The 24,809-nt window shown below is 37.3% G+C and overlaps 1 protein-coding gene across 10 annotated transcripts in view; it reads left to right on the plus strand.

Moving 5' to 3' along the window:
* Positions 1–24,809, plus strand: part of Obsc (Obscurin) — a 980,481-nt gene that overhangs the window by 757,391 nt on the left and 198,281 nt on the right. For all 10 annotated transcript variants that reach the window (XM_068225413.1, XM_068225414.1, XM_067137343.2 and 7 more), the window contains 4 exons: positions 6,891–7,066; positions 9,092–9,206; positions 11,402–11,692; positions 18,605–18,783. In XM_068225413.1, the coding sequence (XP_068081514.1) occupies positions 6,891–7,066; positions 9,092–9,206; positions 11,402–11,692; positions 18,605–18,783 (761 nt within the window). The remainder of the gene's footprint in view (positions 1–6,890; positions 7,067–9,091; positions 9,207–11,401; positions 11,693–18,604; positions 18,784–24,809) is intronic.

A 24,809-nucleotide genomic window follows, 5' to 3' on the forward strand; every position in this document is an offset into this window, starting at 1 on the left:
ACGCCCTTCCCAATGAAAGAAAATTTACCCCAATCGCTTCTGCTAAAATTCCTTCTAATTTTGTACTTGTGGTCAGTTCTACCAATATAATTATTTTCCAACCGAAGCCTCTCACGGATATCTCCCCATGCTTCTTCTCCTGTATAGGCTCTATATAATCCTATAAGTCTAGTTTTCTCCCTTCTCTTACTTAAAGTTTCCCACCCAAGTTCCTTTAACATTTCTGATACACTACTCTTTCTCCTGAAATCCCCTGTTACAAACCTTGCTGCTTTCCTCTGCACACCATCTAGTTCTTTTATTAGGTATTCTTGGTGAGGATCCCAAACACTGTTTGCATATTCCAATAATGGACGAACCATACTTAAGTAACTTTTTCTTTTAATTCTTTGTTGCATCCTTTAAGTAGTCTCATTATGACATGTAACGATCTGTATGCTTTCCCAACAATGTCATCAACATGACCCTTCCAGTGCAAATTACTTTCAAATCTCACACCTAAGTATTTGCACTTGCCATCTTTTGGGATAACTACCTCATCCAAAGTATATTCAAATTCAGTTTTAAAGCTCCTGTTTGTAAATGTTGTAACAGTTGATTTGCCTCCATTAATCTTCATATTATTTTCTTCAACCCATTCTTGGATACTGTCAAGGTCCCTTTGTAATTCTGAACAATCCTCAATGTTATTTATTTCCCTATAAACAATTATGTCATCTGCATACAATCTTATTTTCGATGTTATATTGTTCCCTAAATCATTTGCATATATTAAGAAAAGTAACGGACCGATTATACTACCCTGTGCAATTCCCTTCCAGACTTTCTCTTCCTGTGATATATTATTTCCTACTTTGACTTTCTGAACCCTTGAATTTAGAAATGTTCTTATCCAACATATAACCCTTACATCCAATCCTATTCCCTCCAATTTCTTTAATAATATTCCATGTTCCACTCTATCAAAGGCTTTGGAAAGATCTATGGCTATGCAATCTAATTGGCCTCCTGAATCTAACTGATCTGATATGTCCTGCTGAAATCCCACCAGTTGTGCCTCGCAAGAAAATTTCTTTCTAAATCCATACTGGCTCCTCATGAACCAATTTTTATCATCACATATCCCTCTGATGTACTTTGCTATTAAACTCTCCAGTATTTTACAAACTATACTGGTCAGGCTGATTGGTCTGTAGTTCTCTGGTTTCCTTTTATCACCCTTTCCTTTATAAATTGGTATTATTATAGATTCCTTCCATTCCTTTGGTATCACACTATTATTTATGACATAGTCAAAGAGAAATTTTAAATAAGGCACTATATACCACCCCATTGTCTTTAATACCTCCCCAGTAATTTGATCACTTCCTGCTGCTTTTCCATGCTGAAGCAGTTGGATTTCTCTGAAAATATCTTCATTTGTGAATGAGAAGCTTCTTGTTTCCCTCTGTGTCTCTCCCTCTCTATCTTCTGTTACGGTTTCCAAGTCCTGACAATCTTCTACTGAATCTCGGAATTCCCTACTAAAGAGGTTTGCTTTCTCAGTATCTGTTAAATAGTGTTCACACCCTTTTCCCACCATTGTAGGAATTTGGATTCCTTTTACTTTTTGATTCCTAATATATGAATACAGCTTTTTCCATTTCCCTTTGTGGTCATTACCCTCTTGAAGAATGCCATTCATATAATTCTCTTTTGCTTCCTTTTTCACTCTATTCAGTTCCCTCATTAGCTGTTTTCTACTTTCTCTACTCTCCCTACCTTCTTTGATTTTCCTGTTTACTATTCTACATTTTCTTTTTAATTTTCTTATTTCCCTTGTGTAATAAACAGGGTCTGAGGTCATTTTACCCTTCTTAACAGGTACAAATCTCTTCTCTCCTTCCCAAATGATTCCTTTAAATTTAGCCCATAGTGTATCCACATTATTCCCTTCACTTATCCAACAACTGAATTGTGATTTAAGGTAAGTCCCAAATTCATCAACTTTAGTTTTTCTGTATAATTTCTTGTCTTTTGTGACCCTCTTATTAAGCATTTTTGGTACAAGTCCTACATCCATTATTACAGCGTTATGGTCAACTATTCCTTCAATTACCTCAGTTTTATCAACAATTTCCCATGGTTTAACCAAGAATACATCTAGCAAGTTATTGAGACGAGTTGGTTCTTGTACTACTTGTGTAAATCCTCCCTCCCAAATTAACTTATTTGCCAGTTTCTGTTCATGGGCTTCACTTGCAGCTCCATTCCATTCAACTTCAGGCAAGTTTAGATCTCCCCCAATTATTACCGTATCATTATTGTTTTTATGAGTATAATCTATTATTTTCTCAAATATTTCCATGTCTCTTTCCTCTCTTCCAGGCCTATATGTTCCTATAATTTCCACCTCCTTCATATTATCACAAACTAATTTTATCCCTAATATTTCATCCCTTTCATCAGTAAACCATTCATGCGAACAATAAGTTTCCTTCACCAGAATAAATACCCCTCCTCCCTTTTTATCTCCTCGGTCTCTACGATAGACTGTATACCCTTCTGGAAATACTTCTGTATTACCCACCCCTTCTCTCAACCACGATTCCACTCCTATCACCACATCCGTCTCATAAGATTCCATCAATGTACCGAATTTTAATTGTTTATTTACTACACTCTAACAGTTTACCAAGAGCAATCTCAGACCTCCTTCCTCCCTAAAACTTGACTGTTGCAATTGGGTAACGTTTGACTCATGAGTTGAGAACTTCCCTAGAACCCAGATCCTTGTACATAGATCTTGATTTAAGGGTCTGGGTTTTCTGGCAAGTTTCCCTGTATGTGCCAGTTTAGTGGTATGGGTTTTCTTAAGTACAGATTAGTTTGCAAATCTCTGTTGATAATTGTAGCAATTTGTCTACAGAGAGTTGCTTTTCCATTACTATTTAGATGTAACCCATGTCTAGTGAACATTTGCCTGCCAAGACCTAAAGTATCTACTACATAGACATTTCTAAAACTCTTACTTAATCTCTTGATTTTTATATTTACATCATGTACAGCTTTGTTCACACATGAGTCCTCTAAAAGGTCAAACCTGGGTGGCACATTTACTACAATTACTTTTGAGTCAGGTAGTTTAGAAATCTTACCTCTGAGAGTCGTAATTAATTCCTCACCTTCATTTGCAGCAATGTCATTTGTACCACTCACAATCACCACATAATTGTCCTTCTCTAACACAGGATCACAACTTGAAAGGACGTCTTCAGTTTTGGCACCTGGTTTTATTAGTCCTAAAACCTCAGTCTCTGGATTCTGCAGCTCATCCTTGATGCCTTCTGCCAAACCCCACCCTTGACTGTCTGCGTAGAGATGAATCTTTGGCGATCTTGACTTTCGGTTGGTTTTCTTCTGTAGCTTACCTCCACTGGATTTAAAATTATTTGGAAAACTTGGTGTGTCTTCTTCTGGAACTTGCTGCAATAACTGAAATCTATTTTGGCACTGCAAAGAGTTTTTTCCCGGTTTTAAGTTGTACGTAGTTTCTCCCATATGTTTAACATTAGGCCTAAAATGGCCACGCGTCACTTCCGTCCACGGCGATCTTTCTTCTCCAATGTCTCCAATGAACTAATAGGTCTTTATTCCTGGCATGAGTTTGGTATGAACTGATAGGTCTTTATTCCTGAATACCCAGTTGGAAAGCTGATCAAATGCCAGATGGCTAGCATGGAGTCTTTTTTCCATGTCCTCTTCTGAGGTGCTTCATTTAGACAAGATGCTCCCAAGATATTAAAAGTATTCCACCTGTTCTAGGGTCACATCTGAGACAGAGACATTGAACTCTGCAAGGCTAGTCCCTGGAGCAGGTTTGGCAAGAATCTTTTTTTTCTTTGCATAGATGGCAAAGCCAAAATGATCATTTATGCACTTGAAACTATAAACTGACTGCTGTAGTTCCTCAGAAGTAAGAACAGGTGATGCAGTATCATCAGCATACTGAAGAGTTCAGTTATCCTAGTCACATAAATTAAAAACATGAACAAAGTCTTATCAAGTTGAAGAGACTTCCATCCAGGCAATACCTTAAATCATCCTTGCTTCAATCCATATGTGATGTTTTTCTGATGAAGAACCTGACCAGACATACCATCATAGAGTGCTCAAACCAGGCCAACAAAGTGTGAAGAGGAACCAAAGAATTTCAACACTGCCCGCATAGCAGGTCTCAGGATTGAATCAAAGGTTTTTTTTCAGACAATAAAGCACTAAGTTGAGAGGTTGCTATTGTTCTCTGCATTTTTCTTGAAGTTTCTATGTGCACAAGATTGTGTCAGTGGTGCCTCTGGAGACACAGAAACCACACTGAGACTTGGAAAGAATCTTCTCTGAGACAGCCTGGAGACAGCTAAGTAGAAGTTTGCCAGCTATTGACAGCAGGGATATACCATGATAGTTGCCACATATACTATGATCATCTTTCTTGAATATGGTGATGATAGTAGCATTCTGAAGGTCACCAGGTACTTGCTGAGATTCCCAGTTTAAAAGGATTAGTGTGAAGAGCCTTATCTTTAGGGATAAGCCTCCACAATGAATAAACTCCATTGATATGTGTCTGGTCTAGGTTTCTGGGGTGAAGTTTGTTGAGAGCCTCACATAATTCATGATACGACGGTGCCATTGCCATCCATAGCTGTTGTGGCATATCGCGAAGGAAGTCCTATGCTGCGGTATGGGTCTGACACTGATCTTACTTGCTCACATCAGACTTGCCTCCCTCTGCTTTCCAGTAAAACCTTCCTTTGTTAATTTCTCTTCTCTTCCAACCCTAAAACTACCAAATATTAAGACTGCTACTTTTTATTTTTTCTTCTCTGTTTCTTTGAAACCTGACAACCTCATTCTTTGTAGAGTTAAAGATCCTCCTTTTTCTTCTGCCACCTTAATTTTCTCTTTTTCCTCTGCCACCTTTATTTTCTCTTCTTTCCTCTTTCTAGTCTCCTTCTTTGAAACCTGACAACCTGGTTCCTTGTGGAGTTAAAGATCTTCATTTTTCTTCCTTTTAGGACTGATCAGTTTATGTAAAAGGCACTTAAACTGAAACAAATTTCATATGAATGCATCATTCTTCCCCACATTCCTCTTGGTACTGCTCTCACTATTCTGATTCAAAGTACCTTCTTCATCAAAATCTATAATTGAGACCCATTTATTTGTTCAGCACTTGTGTTCCTCTTTAGAGAACATAAAATGTCTACTACATAACCCCTAGGATTTTAATTGCCATTCCAAATAACAATGATTGAATTACAAAGAATCATTCATATAAAAATTACCATATATTCAGATGCCAGAATTGGTTTCAAATGCAGTGAGATATCACCCTTTAAGATATAAGGGGCAGTCAAATGAAAACTGAACGCCCACTACAATGTGACCATGGAATGTTATTCAAAAGTAATTACCAAAAGCATTAATACATGTATCCCACTGGGAGACGAGATGATTTTTCCAGTTTTGTAGAAAGAGGTAAGTCGTTGATGGATTCACAACCACACCCACTCTTGCATTTCCTCATCTGAATGAAACAGACGTCCACGAATGTCTTTCTTCAGGTTGCCAAAAATGTGAAAATCACAAGATGAAAGATCTGTGCTGTATGGAGGATGTTGAAGTGTCTTCCAACCAAATCACTGAAGCCTAGCCTTTGCCAGATTGGAAGTATGATAGAGAGCATTATCATGCAACAGGATGATTCCGTCCAACTGTATTCCAGGGCGTTTTGACATAATGGCGCCTCGCAGTTTCTGCGAAGTGTCTTCATAGCACTACGCATTGATTGTGGTTCCACATTCGAGGAAGTCAACAAGCAGAGGGCCCTTGCAGTCAAAGAAGAATGTCATCATGACTTCACTGGAATTTGTGTTAACTGCTTTGGATTTCTTTGGCAGGAGAGAATTGCAATGTTGGCTTTGCTGTTTGCTCTCAGACTCAAAATGGTGGCACAATGTTTCGTTCCCTGTGACAATACAGGACAGAAACGCATACTTTTCCTCATGATACCACTGCAGATGACTCAGGCATGACACCATTCTGTCAATCTTTTGTCCCTCCGTAAGTTGATGCGGATTCCATTGCGCACAAATTTTGTGGAAATGCAAGTGATCTTTGATAATGGCATATACAGATCCATGACTAATGCCTACCTGAACACGAATTTCTTCATCCGTTATACATCAGCTTTCCCGGATAAGGCCATCAATCTGCCCTATCACATCAGGAGTAATGGCTCAATGGGCCTGTCCTGGGCATGCATCATCTTGCAGTAATGTGCGCCTTTCTCAGAATCTCCTGTGCCACTCATGCACATCATCATGGACATGCATTGTTCACCATACACAGCAGAGTTTTGTATACTCCAGAATTTGTCAACGACAGCTAACATTGTTCTGTTATTTGGTGCCTCCTTATTAAATTGCTCCTTATACTGTTCTTTAACATGGAGCAAACTCAGTCCATTCTGGTGTCCCACTCCATACGACCAGAAATAATATTCCTCGATAAACACCACCTCTGTTTCAAGAACCATATTTGCAGAAATCAACACATCACAAAATTCACAATATGTCAAATTATTATATCCAATGAATGAATGAATGAATGATTGAATAAATAATGTTGCTGGGGAAATGTAGACAGCAGATGAGCAATAATTTTCATGTTGCACATTTTGTCGTATACCGTATAATAGATTCATATTTCACAGATTGGTATATATTGAATTAGTATTTAGAAACTAAGAAATGCATTTTGATTCATATCATCAGTTCTTGTCTAACATTGTCCCACTTTTAACTTACTCACAAATATTAATTATTTACTGTACCTTGTATGACCAGGTTCAAGAATGGTGAACCTCTAAAAGCTGATGATCACGTTAAAATCACAGCACTTCCTGATGGTTCTGTACGTTTAGTTATTGACAACGTCATACCAACAGACTGTGGAGCTTACAAGTTGGTGGCAACAAACAAAAATGGTGAAGCAAATGCCATCTGCGCAGTTGCTGTAAAACGTAAGTTATGTTACAGAAATTGTTATTGCATTTAATTTGAGTTTTCAGTCTAAAAATAAAATTATATTTTAAATGGGTATAAAGTATATTTAAAATGATTATTTGCTTAGGGAATTTATCAACTAGTTATATTCTATATTTTTGTTGAAATCATTGTAACTACACTTATATGTAAAAATTAAAGATGTAGTGCAAATCATTGCATCAATATGGACCATAGCATTTCCACCAACATGAGCACATTATTATAAACTTTGAAACATTGTGTCATATTGACAATAACTGCGTATTTATGCATGGAAATGCCAAATTTCATGCAGCATAATGCACATCACAGTTCCTAGAGGAAACATGAATACCGTATGTCATTTTGAACTGCCCAGTAAGCAGTCTTGTTCTCGACCTTGTCAACGTTGTGTCCTATATAATATACTAGAGATAATGGTTTGGTCCGCCCTGTCGATTTATTATAAGTTTCTAATTTTGTACAATTATTTCACCCGTACATGTTTCAGGAGCCCCAACTCCCTTCATCAGCAATTTCTACATCATAAATCAATATTTCCCATATCTTAAGATCTAACATTATTCAGCTATACATCATCAATATATAACATTATTTTTAACACATCTGCATCACATCTGGGAGATAGTGGGTTCGAATCCCACTGTCGGCAGCCATGAAGATGGTTTTCCATGGTTTCCCATTTTCACACCAGACAAATGCTAGGGCTGTACCTTAATTAAGGCCACGGCCACTTCTTTCCCATTCCTAGGCCTTTCCTGTCCCATCGTTGCCATAAGACCTATGTGTGTCAGTGCGACATAAAGCAAAAAAAAAAGTTTGTTGTAATGGAACACTTTAAAATACTTATAAAAGTTCAACTGATTATTCTTATGTTATATAACACTTTAAAACATGTATTAAAATGTTGGATGGCTTCCTTTAGAAATGCCAAAGATAAAATGTTTCTTACTACTGTTTGTTCTGTTGTAGCCCACTTAAGCATAGACCTATTAAAAAGTCGGCTATTATACTACCAGAGTTAAAATCTTCACCTTATTATTGTTAGAACCCTTTCTGGAATGAACTGGTTTACCATTGAATTATTTGACTCCTTAAGATCTAAATGTGTAATTGATTATATCCGGCCAGATGGAATCGTGCTATGTTGGTGTTGGGCTGGAATTTCGACAGAGCGGATCAAACCTCCCGTCATGTCCTTCAGTTTGTGGCTAGTATTTGCTGTTCTTATTGTAAATATTGATATGTCAGTTGAGAGCTGGACTCCGTAGTTGGAGAACACGGGTGATACAAGCGGGCCACGTAACACTAAAATCAGACGGTTCAACTTCAATAATGCCTATGTATATCGGCCCATGTCCAAACAAAAACAACTAAGCCAACAGTTATACAGATACAAATTGAACAGCATCAAGGGACAGCAAAACATTGAAATAGAAAGACCTCCAGCTCAAGACTCTTTTATTTAAAGATCATCATTTCACAGTATTTTAACTTTCATCATGTTTTTTAAAAAAACTTTTTAATTAACATTTCATTTTATGTGTTTCTTATGTTTTTAAATTCAATTTACGAGTCTTGCTGAGGATGACCCAATGCCGGGTCAAAACATTTCTGTTTATATGTAAAGTTTCGTCTTAACTGGACGTAAAATTGTATAGTATTAACTAGGAGAATTAAAGTAGTATTGTAAAGAATTTTGTAAGAAGTTCAACCATCAATACAGATTTAGCATGAGATACATAGTCTGTACTGATAATATATTGACAGGATGGACCAAACCATCACCCGCAATATATTATATGAACCTAGTCAATATGGACCAACCAAAGGACCGAAAATGGTCAAATTTGTCGAACGTTGTATACATGAACAAGATTTTCAAACCCTAGCTGAGATGCAATTCCAAAAAGCTAACTTACATAATATAATTACCAAAATGTAAATAATTGTTTGGAGTGTAGTTCACACTGGATTCAATGAAAATTCTTCTTTTCCAGCAAATCCACGCAAACCAAGCTTCTCAAAGAAACTTGAAGATACTAGAGCAGTGGTTGGGGAGCCTCTTAAATTGGAGGCTCAGGTAATGGCATTTCCAGCTCCTGAAGTGAAATGGTAAGTAATGTAGAGGTTAATAATGTAAAATAATTAAAGTTAGTACATCACAGAGTGATGATGTTACAGCAGTTAAAGCATTATCAAGTATTCTGAGGTTTATCATATTATAATAAGTGTATCAGCAATATATCACTTTATTTAAAAAAATACTGTTAACTTTCTTGTTTTACAAATCAATTTTATAAAAATATCTAAATGTTCAATTTTTAGGTACTGTAACTGAGTTTGTAGAGGAAAAATCTACTTTATATATTCTCAAATACTGTATTTATGATAGAGAACTCTGAAACTCATCGCAGTTATTAATTCTGTAAGTTTTTGGAATATAAGTCTGTTTTCATTTTTAAGGATCAGTGAATACTGCTGACCTTAGAAGAAATGTCAACCTGATTCATATAATCTGTTTTAGCTAAGAACAAGAAATCTGCTTAACTTTTAATTCACTTAATTTTTCCTTCCCACTGATATTCTGGTTACCACGTACATGTTTGCTGCAATCAATATGTTACTGAATGCTGCCACATTCAATTTGCATATTTTACAGAAAATATTGAGGTATATAATTTCTAAATTAGTTAAAAGAGCAAGGAAGTCTTCTAGTTGGTCAACACTTCCATGTGTCCAGTTGTCTTAAATGAGTAACTTTACAAAATTATGCAAATGTAGCAGTTTATCATGACCAGGGCCAGATTGTGATGACTTAATAGTAGTTTTTTCTCAGTGTGGACATATCTGGAATTAAAAGATGCATGAAACTTTGCAGGAAACCTGTTAATTTAACATTCCTCAGTTTCTGAACTGGAATTTCCATCAAAATTTCTTTATAAAATAGTGAAGATAACTTCATTTGTGGATGCACTCTGTGCATTAACAATTGGGAATTTTCCTTCCCACTGATATTCTGGTTACCACGTACATGTTTGCTGCAATCAATATGTTACCGAATGCTGCCACATTCACTTTGCATATTTTACAGAAATTGTGTGAGACCATCTGTAGAAAAAATATCCTCACTGAATATGGAAATAATGAACAGCTTTAGGCATTCTAACACTCAAAGTGAGACACACATGAACTAATAAGTCTTCACTGTAAAAAAATGAAACTAAGAAGCACATACACATATGTTCGCACAGGGCCACTTCAATAACCAGACTGAAATACAAATTCACACCTACTTCCCTTCCATTGTAAGTTCATTTCAGATTAGAAACACTCACCAGGAATATGGATTTCCTGATAAGGTGTGCACAAAGTTACCTTATTTCCCGGCTTCCAAATGGAGAGTACTTCGAGTGCAATACAGTTGTGAAAATTCAATATTCATTGAATTGGCCCACAGCAGATGACTTGTGCAGTCTACATTTGTGATGATGGTAGTAGCTTAGATCTTTTCCAACAGAACAAATATGACCTAGGCCACCATAGCTCAGCTGGTAAGAGCATCTGAGTTGTGGGTTCGGATCCCACTGGTGTCTGGTTGGCAATTTTTGTTCTGTACCTAACATCTCCTTGGTATGTACTAAACATGACCTAATATGTTGAATGTCTATTTGGAGTACTGAAACTTCAGATGTTTTGGTATTAATGCTTATTCATTGTTCTCATAAAATTTAGATATGTTGATTACTCAATGTAAATGCATGAAAACATCTAAACAGCAATGCAGAACAAAAGAAAAGCAACTTGAAAATAAGAAATTAATAAAATGGATTGCTGAAAATGAATGACACAAAACTGAATGATTATCCAAAAATAAAAGAATGCAAAGAATGACAAAAAATTAAATACAAATGTAATTATTAACATGTATGCAACAGCATTACCTAATCTGTAACATGACAGTTTAATTTTCATTTTTCAACTAACTTTCTAGGCCATAGAAATCTTCCACACCATTCTATTTGATGATTTCTCTTCATGTTTATATCTTGGAAGAAATGTTCAGAAAATGCTTTTTTATCTGTATATAAACTCAATTAAGCTGTCAGATTTGGCATGCTATTTGAATCAGAATATAGAAATTAACTTTGGGAGGACTGCAATGTTTGAAAAACATAACAAGCATTTTTAATTAATACATATATAATAATAAAAGCTCTTTGGAAGTGGACACTCACTCTTAACAACACAAAGTAGAGAATTGGATGTGTTTGGCCCAGAAATGTAGTAACATGCTTATATACTTCCAGGTTCAAGGATGGACTTCCTATTCGTCCATCTCAGGCTGTAAATTTTGTTAACCAACCTGGTGGAATCATTGGCCTTCATATTGACTCTCTTCGACCTGAGGATGCAGGAACTTACAGTGTTACTGTTAGCAACAAGCTGGGAGACATATCAGGAACAGCAGAAGTAACTGTAGATGCTCGTGAGAGGAAACCTGTCTTCCAAGCTCAATTGCTTCCCCTCAATGTGGTGGAAGGCTATCCTGCCAAGATGGAAGTGAAGGTTGTAGGACATCCACCAGCCACAATAAAATGGTGAGTTTCCTAAGTTTGCTCATTATAAAGTACATAATGGCTTTTGTTCACAGGGTTAAAAGTTCAACAATTTAGAATTTTCAAATGATCAGTGATATTTCCTAAAATATAATATGGCAAACAATGAACAACAGAGGTATTTTAAAACATGTAATCTTGGCTACTAACATTATATAATAGTGCCTTATTGCTATGTTCTGCAAGTACAGTTTAAACTGTTACCAATATGTTTGTTTAAATATTTTGATCGATACAGAGCAAGTCCCACAAGGGCTGCTATCCTTTCTGCATGCTACATGTCTGTAATCGAGAGCTTGGTCACAGTCGTACCATTTCTGTACGCCCATAGATAACCTATCAACTTCAATGAATGGATCAGATAGAAAAACAGTAAAACTTTCTTCATTCCAGTAACTGTTGAAAATGCTCTCCCTCAGCATTGTAGCATGTGATGTTATACCAGTTTACTCATTCCAATTCAGCCTCTTGTATCATTTCTTAAAAATTCGCGTGAATTGCATTTTTTCAGTTCTTCTAAGGTGTTAAATCGAGAGAGGGAGCTGGCCATAAACCTGCACTAGTTTTTCTGTCCCCATAAACACTGCATTAATTGAATTACCAGCAGTACTGTAGCCCAGTCTTGCTGGAAATATGGTGGTGTTTAAAAAGTGGCCCTACAATTCTTTTAGCACTAATAGTGCACCAAACTCCTATTTTAAGGTCATTTTGTGAATTTACACATCTGTAAATAAAACCATGCCTCATCAGCATAAAGCACTAATTCAGTATTTCATTCACCACTGTTGACAGACTGCAGAAACCAATTTCAGTAATGCTTTCTTGCGGCTGAATCTCTTGGATTTAAACTCTGCACTTCTGTGACTTTGTAAGGCTTAAATTTCAGGTGGTTTTTTTTTCCGTCTGTCATGCAGAAAAATGTAAAACCCCACTATGCTCAGCCAGTTTTCTTAAAAATTTTGAGGGGGACCGGTCGAGTCTTCCACAAATATACTGAATTTTTTCATCAGTTAAGACAGTCACTTGTTTAACTCGGTTTTGGTTTAGCACTGAACCCACAGTTTTGAATTCACAATTTTCTTACTTCCATAACACATTGGCACTAGCATTTAAGGAAATTGTATGCCGATTTCTCTTCTCTCTCTGCCAGCAAATCCATGCTTCAAAAACCTGCAGCACACAAAAATACTCTGTTCAACATTTAATTCAGGCTATGAAATGCACTAAATCAATCAGGTATGGCTTCCTACAGTTTGCCCCGTTTCACATGGCATAAAGCCAAACCACCTTTCTGTATATTAAAACTTTCTTCAGTATGTATATGGGCACTGTTTGACTTGACCTAATTAGACAGTAGTAGTTTATCTGTTAGTATAGGTTACTGAATACTTTTGATCATTTTCTCACAAGTGATTGTTTTCTAATTACTGGACCCAAACTTTGTTACAAATCATTACACTTAAAGACATCCTGGTAACATTCACAGAATTTTTTCAAAAGTTAGTGCTAGTTCATAAATATGTCGATAGTTTCCTCATGGCCTGATACTTCATTATTTAAATACAAGCATAATGCCATTGAAAAGTCCGCAATCAATCAATCAATTAATCAATCAGTCAATTACCACTGATCTACATTTAGGGCAATCACCCAGGTAGCAGATTCCCTATCCATTGTTTACATAGTATTTTCTGAAATAATTGCAAAAAATTTGGAAATTTATTGTTAAATTATTCCAATCCCTAACTCCTCTTCCTATACATGAATATTTGCCCTAATTTGTCCTCGTGTATTCCAACTTTACCTTCATATTGTGATCATTCCTACTTTTAAAAACACCACAAACTAGCTTATTCATCTACTAATGTCACACCATCTCTCCTCTGACAGCTCAGAACATACCACTTGGTCAAGCAGCTAGTCTGTTTTCTCCCAAGTCTTCCCAGCCCAAACTTTGCAATATATTTGTAATGCTACTCTTTTGTCAGAAATCACACAGAACAAATTGAGCTGCTTTTCTTTGGATGTTTTCCAGTTTTCGAATCAAGTAATCCTCATGAGCGTCCCATACACTGGAACCATACTGTAGTTGGGGTTTTACCAGAGACTTGTATGCTTTCTCCTTTACATCCTTACTACAATCCCTAAATACCCTCATAACCATGTGCAGAGATTTGTACCATTTATTTACAATCCTGTTTGTGTGATTACCACAATGAAGATCTTTCCTTATACTAACCTAGGTACTTACAGTGATCCCCATAAGGAACTTTCATCCACTCAATACAGTAATTAAAACTGAGAGGACTTTTCTTATTAGTGAAACTCACAACTTTATCGTCATACCATTGTCTGATGTCCATCTCACAACATTGTGGAGGTCTTTTTGCAGTTGTTTACAATTTCATAACTTGTTTATTACTCTATACAGTATAACATCATCCGCAAAAAGCCTCATCTCTAATTCCAGTCCTTTACTCGTATCATCTATATATATAAAAGAACTTGTCCTGACTGACTGACTGACTGACTGACTGACTGACTGACTGACTGATTCATCATCGCCGAGCCAAAACTACTGGGGGTACATTCATATTAACATGTAGGTGCTCGTTAAGGGAGGATTTTTGGATATTCCATTGCTAAGGGGGTTAAAAGGGGGGTTAATTTTTAAAATGAGTGTATCTATATCTCAATACTTTAAAGGTTTACAGATGTAAAAATTGGCATTTAGAATATCCTTTAAAAATAAAGAAACATGAATTTTTTTGTTTTCAGAAAATATCAATAGGAGGGGTGGAAAAGGGTGAAAAAGGGGTTGAATGCCTTTAATGAGGCTACTTATATTTCAGAAACTGAAAGTATTACAGACCTGAAAATTGGTAATTCGGATTTCCTTTAAAAATAAAGAAACACATATTTTTTTGTTTCTGGAAAATCCAAATAATGGGGGGTGACCAAGGAATTCTATGGAACTGGGGCCATGATTGATCGTACATGGATTCCACCATGTCATCTGCGAAAACACAACATACCACGAACCGTCAAACTCATGCAAGTGTACATTATGTGGACAGTTATGTGAACGATATCACTTAGAACTCTGCAACAAGAGGACTAGATCAATCAGAGACTATGCGTCCAATGGTGCAAGTGTTAAATTGTTATAACACCCTTCACTAATGTATGGCTATTTTGCTGCAATAAATGTTTTATTTATTTAAAAGGGGGGTCAATTTTGAAAACGAGTGTATCTGTATCTCATAACTTTAAAAATTTACAGATGTAAAAATTGGTATTTGGAATCTCCTTTAAGAATAAAGAAACATGTATATTTTGGTTTTTGGAAAATCCTAAGAGGAGGGGTGAAAAGGGGTGAAAAATGGCTGAATGCCTTTAATAAGTATACTTATATCTTGGAAACTGAAGAATTACAGACCTGAAAATTGGTATTTGGGGTCTCCTTTAAAAATAAAGAAACATGTACTATTTGTTTTTGGGAAATACAAATAGGTGGGGGTGAAAAAGGGGGTGAAATTTTAAAATGAGTGTATCTATATCCCAAAACTTTAAAAGTTTAGAGATGAAAAAATTGATATTTAGAATCTCCCTTAAAAATAAAGAAGCATGTATTTTTTTGTTTTCTGAAAATCCCAATAGGAGGGGTGAAAAAGTGTGAATAAGGGGTTGAATGCTTTTAATGTGGATACTTATATCTCAGAAACTGAAGATATTACAGACCTGAAAATTGGTATATGGGATCTCCTTTAATAATAAAGAAACACGTATTTTTTGTTTTAGGAAAACCCAATTAATGGGGGTTAAACAGGAGTGACAAATAGGGGTTAATTTTTAGAAAGATTATATCTGCAGTATATCTCAGAAACGTTGAATGTTACAGACGTAAACATTGATATTTGGAATTTGCTTTAAAAGTAAAGAAACACGTATTCTGGGAAAATCCCATTAGGGGGGGGGGGTTAGGGGGGTGGCATGAAAGAACTGAAAAATGAATTGAATTAATTGTATGAGGATACTTACATCTAATAAAAACTAAAGTTGTTACAGATGTGAAAACTGGTATTTGGATCTCCTTTAAAAACAAAGAAAAACACGTTTTTTGGGAGGAGGGGGGGGGGGGAAATCATCTTGGAGGGCGGGAGTGAAAAGGAGTTAACTCCTTTCATGAGGACACATATCTCAAAAACTGAAGATGTTAGAGTCGTGATAATTGGTATTTAGAATATTTAGAAACAAGTATTTTTGCCGAAAAATTCACTTAAGGGGGGTAGTGTGAAAGGAAGTGAAAAACAGGTAATTATGTTTATGGGGATTCTTATATCTCAAAACTGAATGTAACAAACATGAACATTGGTATTTGGAATCTCCTTTAAACAAAAAGGAACGCGCCTCCTTTTGGGGGGGAGTGTAAATCAACGGCGGTGGGATGAAAAAAAGAGGTGAGACCAATTGATTTTACCATTCATAATGTACTTATAAGGAACCTCCGTGGCTCACGCGGCAGCGCGCCGGCTCTCACCACTGGGTTCCATGGTTCAAATCCCGGTCACTCCATATGAGATTTGTGCTGGACAAAGTGGCAGCAGGACAGGTTTTTCTCCGGGTACTCCGGTTTTCCCTGTCATCATTCATTCCGGCAACACTCTCCAATATCATTTAATTTCATTTGTCATTCATTAATCATTGCCCCAGAGGAGTGCGACAGGCCTCGGCAGCCGGCACAATTCCTATCTCACCGCTAGATGGGGGCTTTATTCATTCCATTCCATTCCTGACCCGGTCGAATGACTGGAAACAGGCTGTAAATTTTCAGTGTACTTATTCTGATCATAAACAGATCATTTTTAATCTTTTCTGAGTTCGTTTTCAAGACCCATCTTTTCCTTTGAAGAATGTTCTTAGAGTACAGTAGATTCTCCTGGCATATAAATAAAAATTTAAACACATTTGAAATAAACGATAGGAATGAGATTGACCATGCAATTGTTCACCTCTATAATAACGTCAGTAGTGCACAGAAGTATGTCATTCGCATCACCAGAAATCCCGTGCACTTGCCTGACCGCAACAATGGTGCTGGTCACATTTTCAGCAATGACAGTGGCAGCAGATGTAATTTACCGCCAAGTAGCCGTCTTGCATCTTGCTGTGGGGTCCAGAACGACGACGACGACAACAACAACAACAACAACAACAATAATAATAATAATCATCATAATGATAAAAATAATAATAAAATGGGAGGAACTTTGCCGTAACCTCCCAGAAAATGAGTCAGATCGCAAATTTTGGCGGATTCTCTCAGAAAACGAGTCAGATCGCGAATTTTGGCGGATTATATATAAAACTTAAAGCATCCAATTATGAATTTCAGTATGATACCGTAGCGAAGCACGGGTATCTTGCTAGTTTATATATATAAGAAAACATAAGTCCAATAATACTGCAGTGAGGAATTCCTCTCTTAATGATTACAGGATCACATAATGCTTCACCTACTCTGAATCCGTGAGTTTTGCTTTCTAGAAATGCTGCCACCCATTCAGTCACTCTTTTCTTTTGTCCGACTGCACTCATTTTTCCAGTAGTCACCATGATCTCTACCCTATCAAATCACGATACAGTCCATTTGAACTCGTGAATCTAAGATATGTGCTACATCTTGCTGGAATCTTACAAGTTGAGCTTTCTAAACCCAAATGCCTTCTATCAAATTATTAATTTAATTAATTTCACAAACATGTCTAATATAATCAGAAATAATGCTTTCTCAAAGCTTACATGCAACACGTCAAACCTACTGGCCTGTAATTTTCAACAGCGTTATTTATGGCTGTTCAGTATTCCATTGGTATTTATTTGACAATGATACAAAAGGGGATCATTTTCATGGCTATTGATGTCTAGAAGGTGACATTAATTTGAAAATCTTCATAGGAAATAAATTTTAAGCCAGTTGTAAGGAGTAAAGTAAATCTAAATATTTCCCAATAATCAATATGTATTTTCATATCTGAGAGTATGGGCTTGTTTCTGACTGCCATGAATGAAAGTTTTGTTACATTTTCTTTGAAATTCACGCTGGGGACACAACATGTAGCTGTCTGTGGTGAAAATTAATGTTAATTAATGTTGTTGAAGGATTGCCTTACAATTTATTAATGGTTATAACAACAGTCGAGATGGTGGGAAACTGTCATATTTTCAGAGTAAAAAGCTAATCAATGTGACAATAGAAAGGATTTCTTTTGCAGTTTCAGACCTTTTCTGGAAAACCCCTTTCTTTGGAGTTCTTTGGAAATTTTCTGTGGAAGTATTCATGCACCCATACAGATTAGGGACTATTTGCATTCAGTTTGCTGCTTCCCAGGACTTCTAAACTTTGAGAATGTTTTGTTTACTTTTTTGGAACATACCTCCATAGTAGGACAGAAATTAGGTTTAGATTTTATGTTACTTATGTATTTACAATATTAAGTTTAAGACAGGGACAAGAGACCCTAAAATTGCCAGGTAAAATGAATCATCTATCTATCTATCTATCTATCTATCTATCTATCTATCTATCTATCTATCTATCTATCCACACATTCATTCTGCCCCCACCCTCCACCAGGGAATTCTTGATCTCAAGTTATTCAGATAGGTTTTCTTAAAATGAAGTCAATAAATACAAAGTATGAACTGTTTACAACAGTGGAAAAAATTCTTCATACAGTTTCAGATTTTTTCAGGAAAACCCCCTTTTTGAAACCCCAATGGAAAATTTTGGTCAACAATTGTTTCTTGCTACTTATATAAAGATTTTGATCTTCCTAGGAAATATCTTCTTTTAGACAGAAGACTGACTATTGTATATTTGTTACTTTACAGGACTCATAATGGGAAGGAGATAGTACCTGATGGCCAGCACATTAAGATTGTCCAACAGCCTGATGGTACTTGTGCTCTTGTAATTGACAAGGCTTGCCCAGAGGATGCTGGGGAATATGAAGTGGTCGCAACCAATGAGAAGGGAGCTGTGTCTTGTAAGGGAGAGCTGAGCGTATCAGGTAAGAATTAATCAAGATCAACCTTTATACAAGAGATACTTGAATATGAAAACTGATCCACAGACCGGGTAACTCATTGCACTACTGACTAGTGTAGAAACTAATTATATACTTGGGAGACATCTGAACTTGATTTCCACCACCTACCATCATGAAAGGTTAGTTTCCCATCACAAATCCCAGACCATGTGTTACAAGGGTGCCTTTCTTAGGGTACAGTAATTGCTGTTTCCTTCTCGGTTCTATCCTTGATAAATTCAACAGCTCAGGCACTGACTGACTTTGAAAAAAAAAGAAAACTATAACACATATTGTTTGGTTGGTCAGTCCATAGACTGGTTTGAAGCAGGTCTCATGCCACCCTATCCTGTGTTAACCGTTTAATTTTTATGTAACTGCTACATCTACTGTAAAATGTTTGTTGTATTCATGCCTCGGTCTACCCCTACCCTGCCTACATCTTAAGATGTGTCCTATCTCTTCTTCTGGTCAAAATTAATCAAATTGTTCTTGTACCAACTCGATTCAGTATCTCTTCAATCCCACCTCATCTTCGGCATTCTTCTGTAACACCATATTTCAAAAGCTTCCCTTCTCTTTTTTTCTAAGCTAGTTAGTGTCCATCTTTCACTTCCATACAATGCCACATGCCAGACAAAAGTCTTCAAAAACATCTTTCTAATTTCTGTATCAATGTTTGAAGTGAGCAAATTCCTTTTCTTAAGAAAGGTCTTCCTTGTCATTTCATAACCTAATATTTCCTGCATCACCTGAGTTTGTTCAACTCCACTCCACTACATTGCTTTTGTTTTGGATTTATTTACTTTCATCTAGTACTACTTCCCCCAAGACTGTGTCTATACCATTCAGCAATTTCTTCAGATCTTCTGTAGGCTCAGCTAAAATAACATTATCATCGATAAAGCTCAGAATCTCTGAAAAACCGTAAAAGTAGTTAGAGGAACGTATAGCAAATATCATCAAATTTCAGAGTTTTGATTTCTTCTCCTTGGATTGTAATTCACTTTCCAAATTAATCTAGAATTTCCTTTACCAGCTGTTCTATATAAACATTACAAAGGAGAGGGGACAATTCTGGATTACTGTTTTCTGATTCTTATCACCCCAGACTGACTTTTGTACAGATACTAGATAATCTGGCCAATTATCCTGCGCCAGCATCTCAACACCGAGTGTTGAGTGGCAGTAAATAACATGATTCCCTGAGGTGATCAACGGCTTTAGGTGGATGATTTTCCTTAGGTGGGATGATGATCCCTTCAGTGTAGGAAATGACACTGGAACCCATCGAGTAGCATCTGACCCCAGGTTAGGGGCAGCTGCTAAAGGCGCCTGTACTCCATGTCAGGAGTGGACTGATCACCTGTTGGCAGTAGCTCTAAAATGCCTTTGGGAATGGCAAATCCATTGTAATGACAGCCTAAAGTGAAAACTTTAAATCAGACTCAGAAAAGGCTAGGGCATTCCCAGGAAGTTCTTATGCTAGGGAACTATGAGAAGTGGGCGACCAGTAGAGAACATTATGAAAATGGTAATAATCCACCTCATATCACTGACTGGAAAGTCAGAAGAGGTGACTGATTCATGGAGATAGGAAATATAGCTATGATGGAATTGAGTGAGTTTAAATGGAGAAGTTGAGGAAAGGATACATTCTTTACTGGAATGGAGGACATAAGGCAAAGAATGGAGTCGAGATAAAAACCAACAAGAGTATGTAGATGGGTATGTAGATAAAGTAGACTACATTAGATATAGCTAAGGACAGAGAATGGAGTAGAGGATTTCATCCACATGTATGCACCCCAGACTGGATGCAAAGAAGAAGATATGGACAAATTGCTCAAAACATCACAGAGAAGAAATAAAGGATGTGGAAGTGACTGTCATGGGAGACTTAAATGTAATTTTGGGATGCGACAGAAAAGGAAGAGAAGAAGTAATTTGACCTTTCGGTTATGGAAAAAGGCATGAAGAGGGGAGAAGATGGTGAATTTTTGCGTGAGAAATGGATTAAGTGTGGGCAATACATGATTCAGGAAGAAGAATAGTAGAAAGATAACAGGGACAGTAATTGGTTACTTCTTGGTGGAAAGAGCAAAGTGTAGACAATTTTTAGATGTAACAACCTTGCTAGAAGTACTCTTTGATGGAGACCATAGAGTAATGGTAGACAAAATGAAAGTAGGGGGAAAGTTAAAATGAAAGAAATAAGAGAAAAGAAAATAAAGTATGGAAATTAAAAGATACTGAAGTAAAAGGAAAATTCCAAAACAAATTGAAACAAAACTGAGGTAGAGAGTGTGAAAGTGGAGTGGAACGTGTTTAAGAAGGCACTGGTAAGCTGTGCAGTGAGTGCTTGTGTCAGAATAGCTGAAAGAGTGAAAGAGATGCCATGGTGGAATGAGAGGGTAAAAGAAGCAGCGAGAACTAAGAAGAAAGCATGGCAAGTATGGAATAGGGATAAAATGGAGGTCTTGTAAGCTGTGCAGAGAGCGCTTGTGGCAGAATTATTGAAATTACAGAGTTTTAGTCTACAGGGTTAAACAGGCAGCTCTATAACACCACAATGAGTAAAGGCACTCTCATGCATAATAGATTTAATGATCACAACACACAGAGTCACAAGGTGCAATGTCTGTTACAACCATGTTACACCAACAGTCGTGTAGGTCATATAGGTTACACACTTAACATCATTAGTCTTAGTCTATACAAACATACACATTAGTGTGTTTACACATGGGGTGCGTTCAGTGTCCGAATGCTACCACATCATTCCCCCCACCCTACCCCAGGAGAAGGAAAGTTCACCAATCAAATGGATGGGCAAAGCAAACTTTTCGTCCTGATCGCGTTGTGCACTTCCTGGGTGGTCAATGATTCATTGGGTAATTCAAGTGCAGGAGAAGTGCTAGATGGGCTGGATGAAGTGGGGGTAGTAGATGTGTCTGGTGTGTTGGTACAGGTAAGAACAACGATGATTGTATCTTATGTATACTGGCTTCACACGGTCTGTACTCGCTACTACCTTGTTTCCAATCACGAGGGTCAATGTCTTCTCATTACAGCTAACTACAGGGTAAAGACCAGAGTATGGGGGCTGCAAAGGAGGTTTTATGTAGCCAGCTTTCAGAGAAATATTGGAGGCCATTGTCAAGTTCTTAAAGATGAATACTTTCTCTTGACTATGGCGAGAGGCAGGAATAGATCCGACTTCAGCCATTACTTTCCTTAATTGATTTGAAAAATCTGAAGGGTCAACTGGAGTGGAAGAATTTGGCAAAGAAGCTACCATTTCTCCATGGAGGCATAGCGGTTACCCAAAAACTAGTTCGGCGGAAGAAGCTATCAGATCTTCCCTTAGCACTGCATGCTCATCAAGCAATACTAAGGGTAAGGCTTTAATCCATGTTCCACCATGACACATCAGGGAAGCTATTAATTCTCTATGAAGGTGCTCCACCATGCCGTTACTGCATGGATGGTAAATGGTTGTATGGATTTTCATTTGTTTGTGATCTGTATATATGGCATAGTGTTGTGCTTCCAGTACAGAACACAAATGCTGTTGTGAGTCAGTGAGATAGGGTAGACTCAAATTGTCTTCCTCAGTCAGTAGTTACGTAGGTAGGAAGACCAAATCAGAAGATCCATCCACGTATTAGGGTATCAGCTGTTTCTTCGGTAGTGATATTGCGCATGGGTCAGGCCTCCAGTCAGCAGATAAATCTGTCAACAGCAGTGAGGAGATAATGATAGCCTTCACAGGCTGGCATTGGATCAACAATATTGAAGTGAATGTGGCTGAAATGACTTGTGTGTGCTCCGAAGTTCCCCAAAGGAGAGACATTATGCCTTGGCACTTTTTTGCATTGACACAATGAACAAGTGCAAGTCCAGGTGTGAGTGTCTTTCTGAATAAATGGCCAAACAGATCTATATGAGACTAGACAAGAATTGGTCTGAATGCCTGGAAGGCTTAAGCTATGGAGCTTGTCAAAGAACTTGTGTCGAAAAGGAAGTGTCAAGAACGAACAGAATTTTCCAGTTGACATATCACATTTAATGGTAGTCATGATGCCTGGAGAGTTACTTTTTCTAATATCGGCGAAGTACTGTCACACAGTAAGGCTTTGAGTTAATCATCATTCTCTTGTGATTGAGTCAGCATGGCATAGTCATCTAGTGAAATGGCTTCAGCATGGGACATCATATCAGTGACAACATTATCTGCTTCCTTTATATGCTGAATATCAGTCGTGAACTGGGATATGAAGGACAACCGATTAAGTTGGGCTGAGGTAGTTTTTCTCTGCATTGAGAAAATGCATAAAGCAGATGTTTTGATCTGTATATAAGGTGCAGTGTTGTGCTTCCAGTATATAGTGGAAATGCTGGACAGCCTTATACACAGTTATTAGGCCAGCCAGGTTGACGTGACATGCTGAAAGCTTCTTGCTAAAAAATGCTAGAGGCTACCAATGGTGTCCAACTTTCTGTTACATACATGCTCTGACTTGAGTGATTGATGCATTTGTAAAGAGACCTGGAGGCATATATGGCAATGGATGAGTGAGCTGAGTGGTTTGAGCTAGGTTTTGTTTACATTCATGGAAAGCATGTTGCGATTCCTGAATCCAAAAGACAGGTTTTTAGCCCTTAAGTTTAGACTCGACTAAGATTTTCGCCAACAGCACCTGCAGTTCAGCCACATGTGGTAGGAAGCATATATAGAAACTGTCCATTCCCAAGAACTGGTGGACTGGGCGAGTTGGCCGTGCAGTTAGGGCTGCACAGCTGTGAGCTTGCATCCAGGAGATAGTGGGGTCAAACCCCCCTGTCAGCAGCCCTGAAGATGGTTTTCCGTGGTTTCCCATTTTCACACCAGGCAAATGCTGCTAAGGTTATGTTACAAGGAGATTCCCACCTTCCAATACTTGTCAGTATCTTATAGCTAGTTTATTATTTACATAACATAATTCAGCTTAATCTCTGAGTATAGTACTAAACAGAACATGTTTCGTTCTAATTATGGAACATCTTCAGCTAAAAGATTTAAAAAAAATTGACAAGACAAATAAAACACTTGTGAAGATTATGACAATGATGAAAAGATAAAATGTTTGTTCATGTTTTATTTGACCTATTGTAAAATGAAATGAGAAAACTGATGGCATTACTGGATTTTCTGTTCATAAACAACCTCCAAACTCGAGTACATATAATATTTTGATCAACAGTAGTATATTTCACGGCTTTATCTTGGAACTTTTTGTGGTACCAACAAAGCCGGCTCTGTGGAATAAGGGAACAATCACGGCCTTTTGGTCTCTTCCTACTGCGACTCTTGCCTCAGGGCCAAGTGGTTGTATGAGGTGTGACATTAGGTAAAAGCTCAAAATCTTGTCTGCGAGCTCTGCTATATCAGTTAAAGGCATTAACTGGGGTGCTAATGTATAGCTTGTAAGTGGTGTAGTAGTCGACACATGAAGAATTATTTTAATATACTTTCGTCATGAAGTGAGCTACCATCTAATGACTGTAAGTCACATAAAAACTGTGATGGTTTCCTATTGCAGAGTTCTTTGTCACCAAGAAGTTGGCAAACTCGCTGCTCTTCAAATACTGAAAGATGATGAACCAGTTCAGATTCTAGTTTTTTGTAACATTCTTTGGTAGGAAGGTTAATAACGATGTCTTCTACCTCAGCTATGACCGTGTTAAGTTTCTTATTTTTTTGCTATTGGCTTTACGTCGCACTGCCAAAGATAGGTCTTACGGCGACGATGGGACAGGAAAGGTCTAGGACTGGTGTGAAAATGGGAAACCATGGAAAACCATCTTCAGGGTAGCCGACAGTGGGGTTCGAACCCACTATCTCCCAAATACTGGATACTGGCCGCACTTAAGCGACTGCAGCTATCGAGTTGGTTTGTGTTAAGTTGTAAAATCACATTATCAAATTTCATCTGGTTGGCCGTAATGCCCGCAAGCCGTAATTG

This window comes from Anabrus simplex, chromosome 1, assembly GCF_040414725.1.
Source record: "Anabrus simplex isolate iqAnaSimp1 chromosome 1, ASM4041472v1, whole genome shotgun sequence".
NCBI classification, from domain to species: Eukaryota; Metazoa; Arthropoda; class Insecta; order Orthoptera; family Tettigoniidae; genus Anabrus; species Anabrus simplex.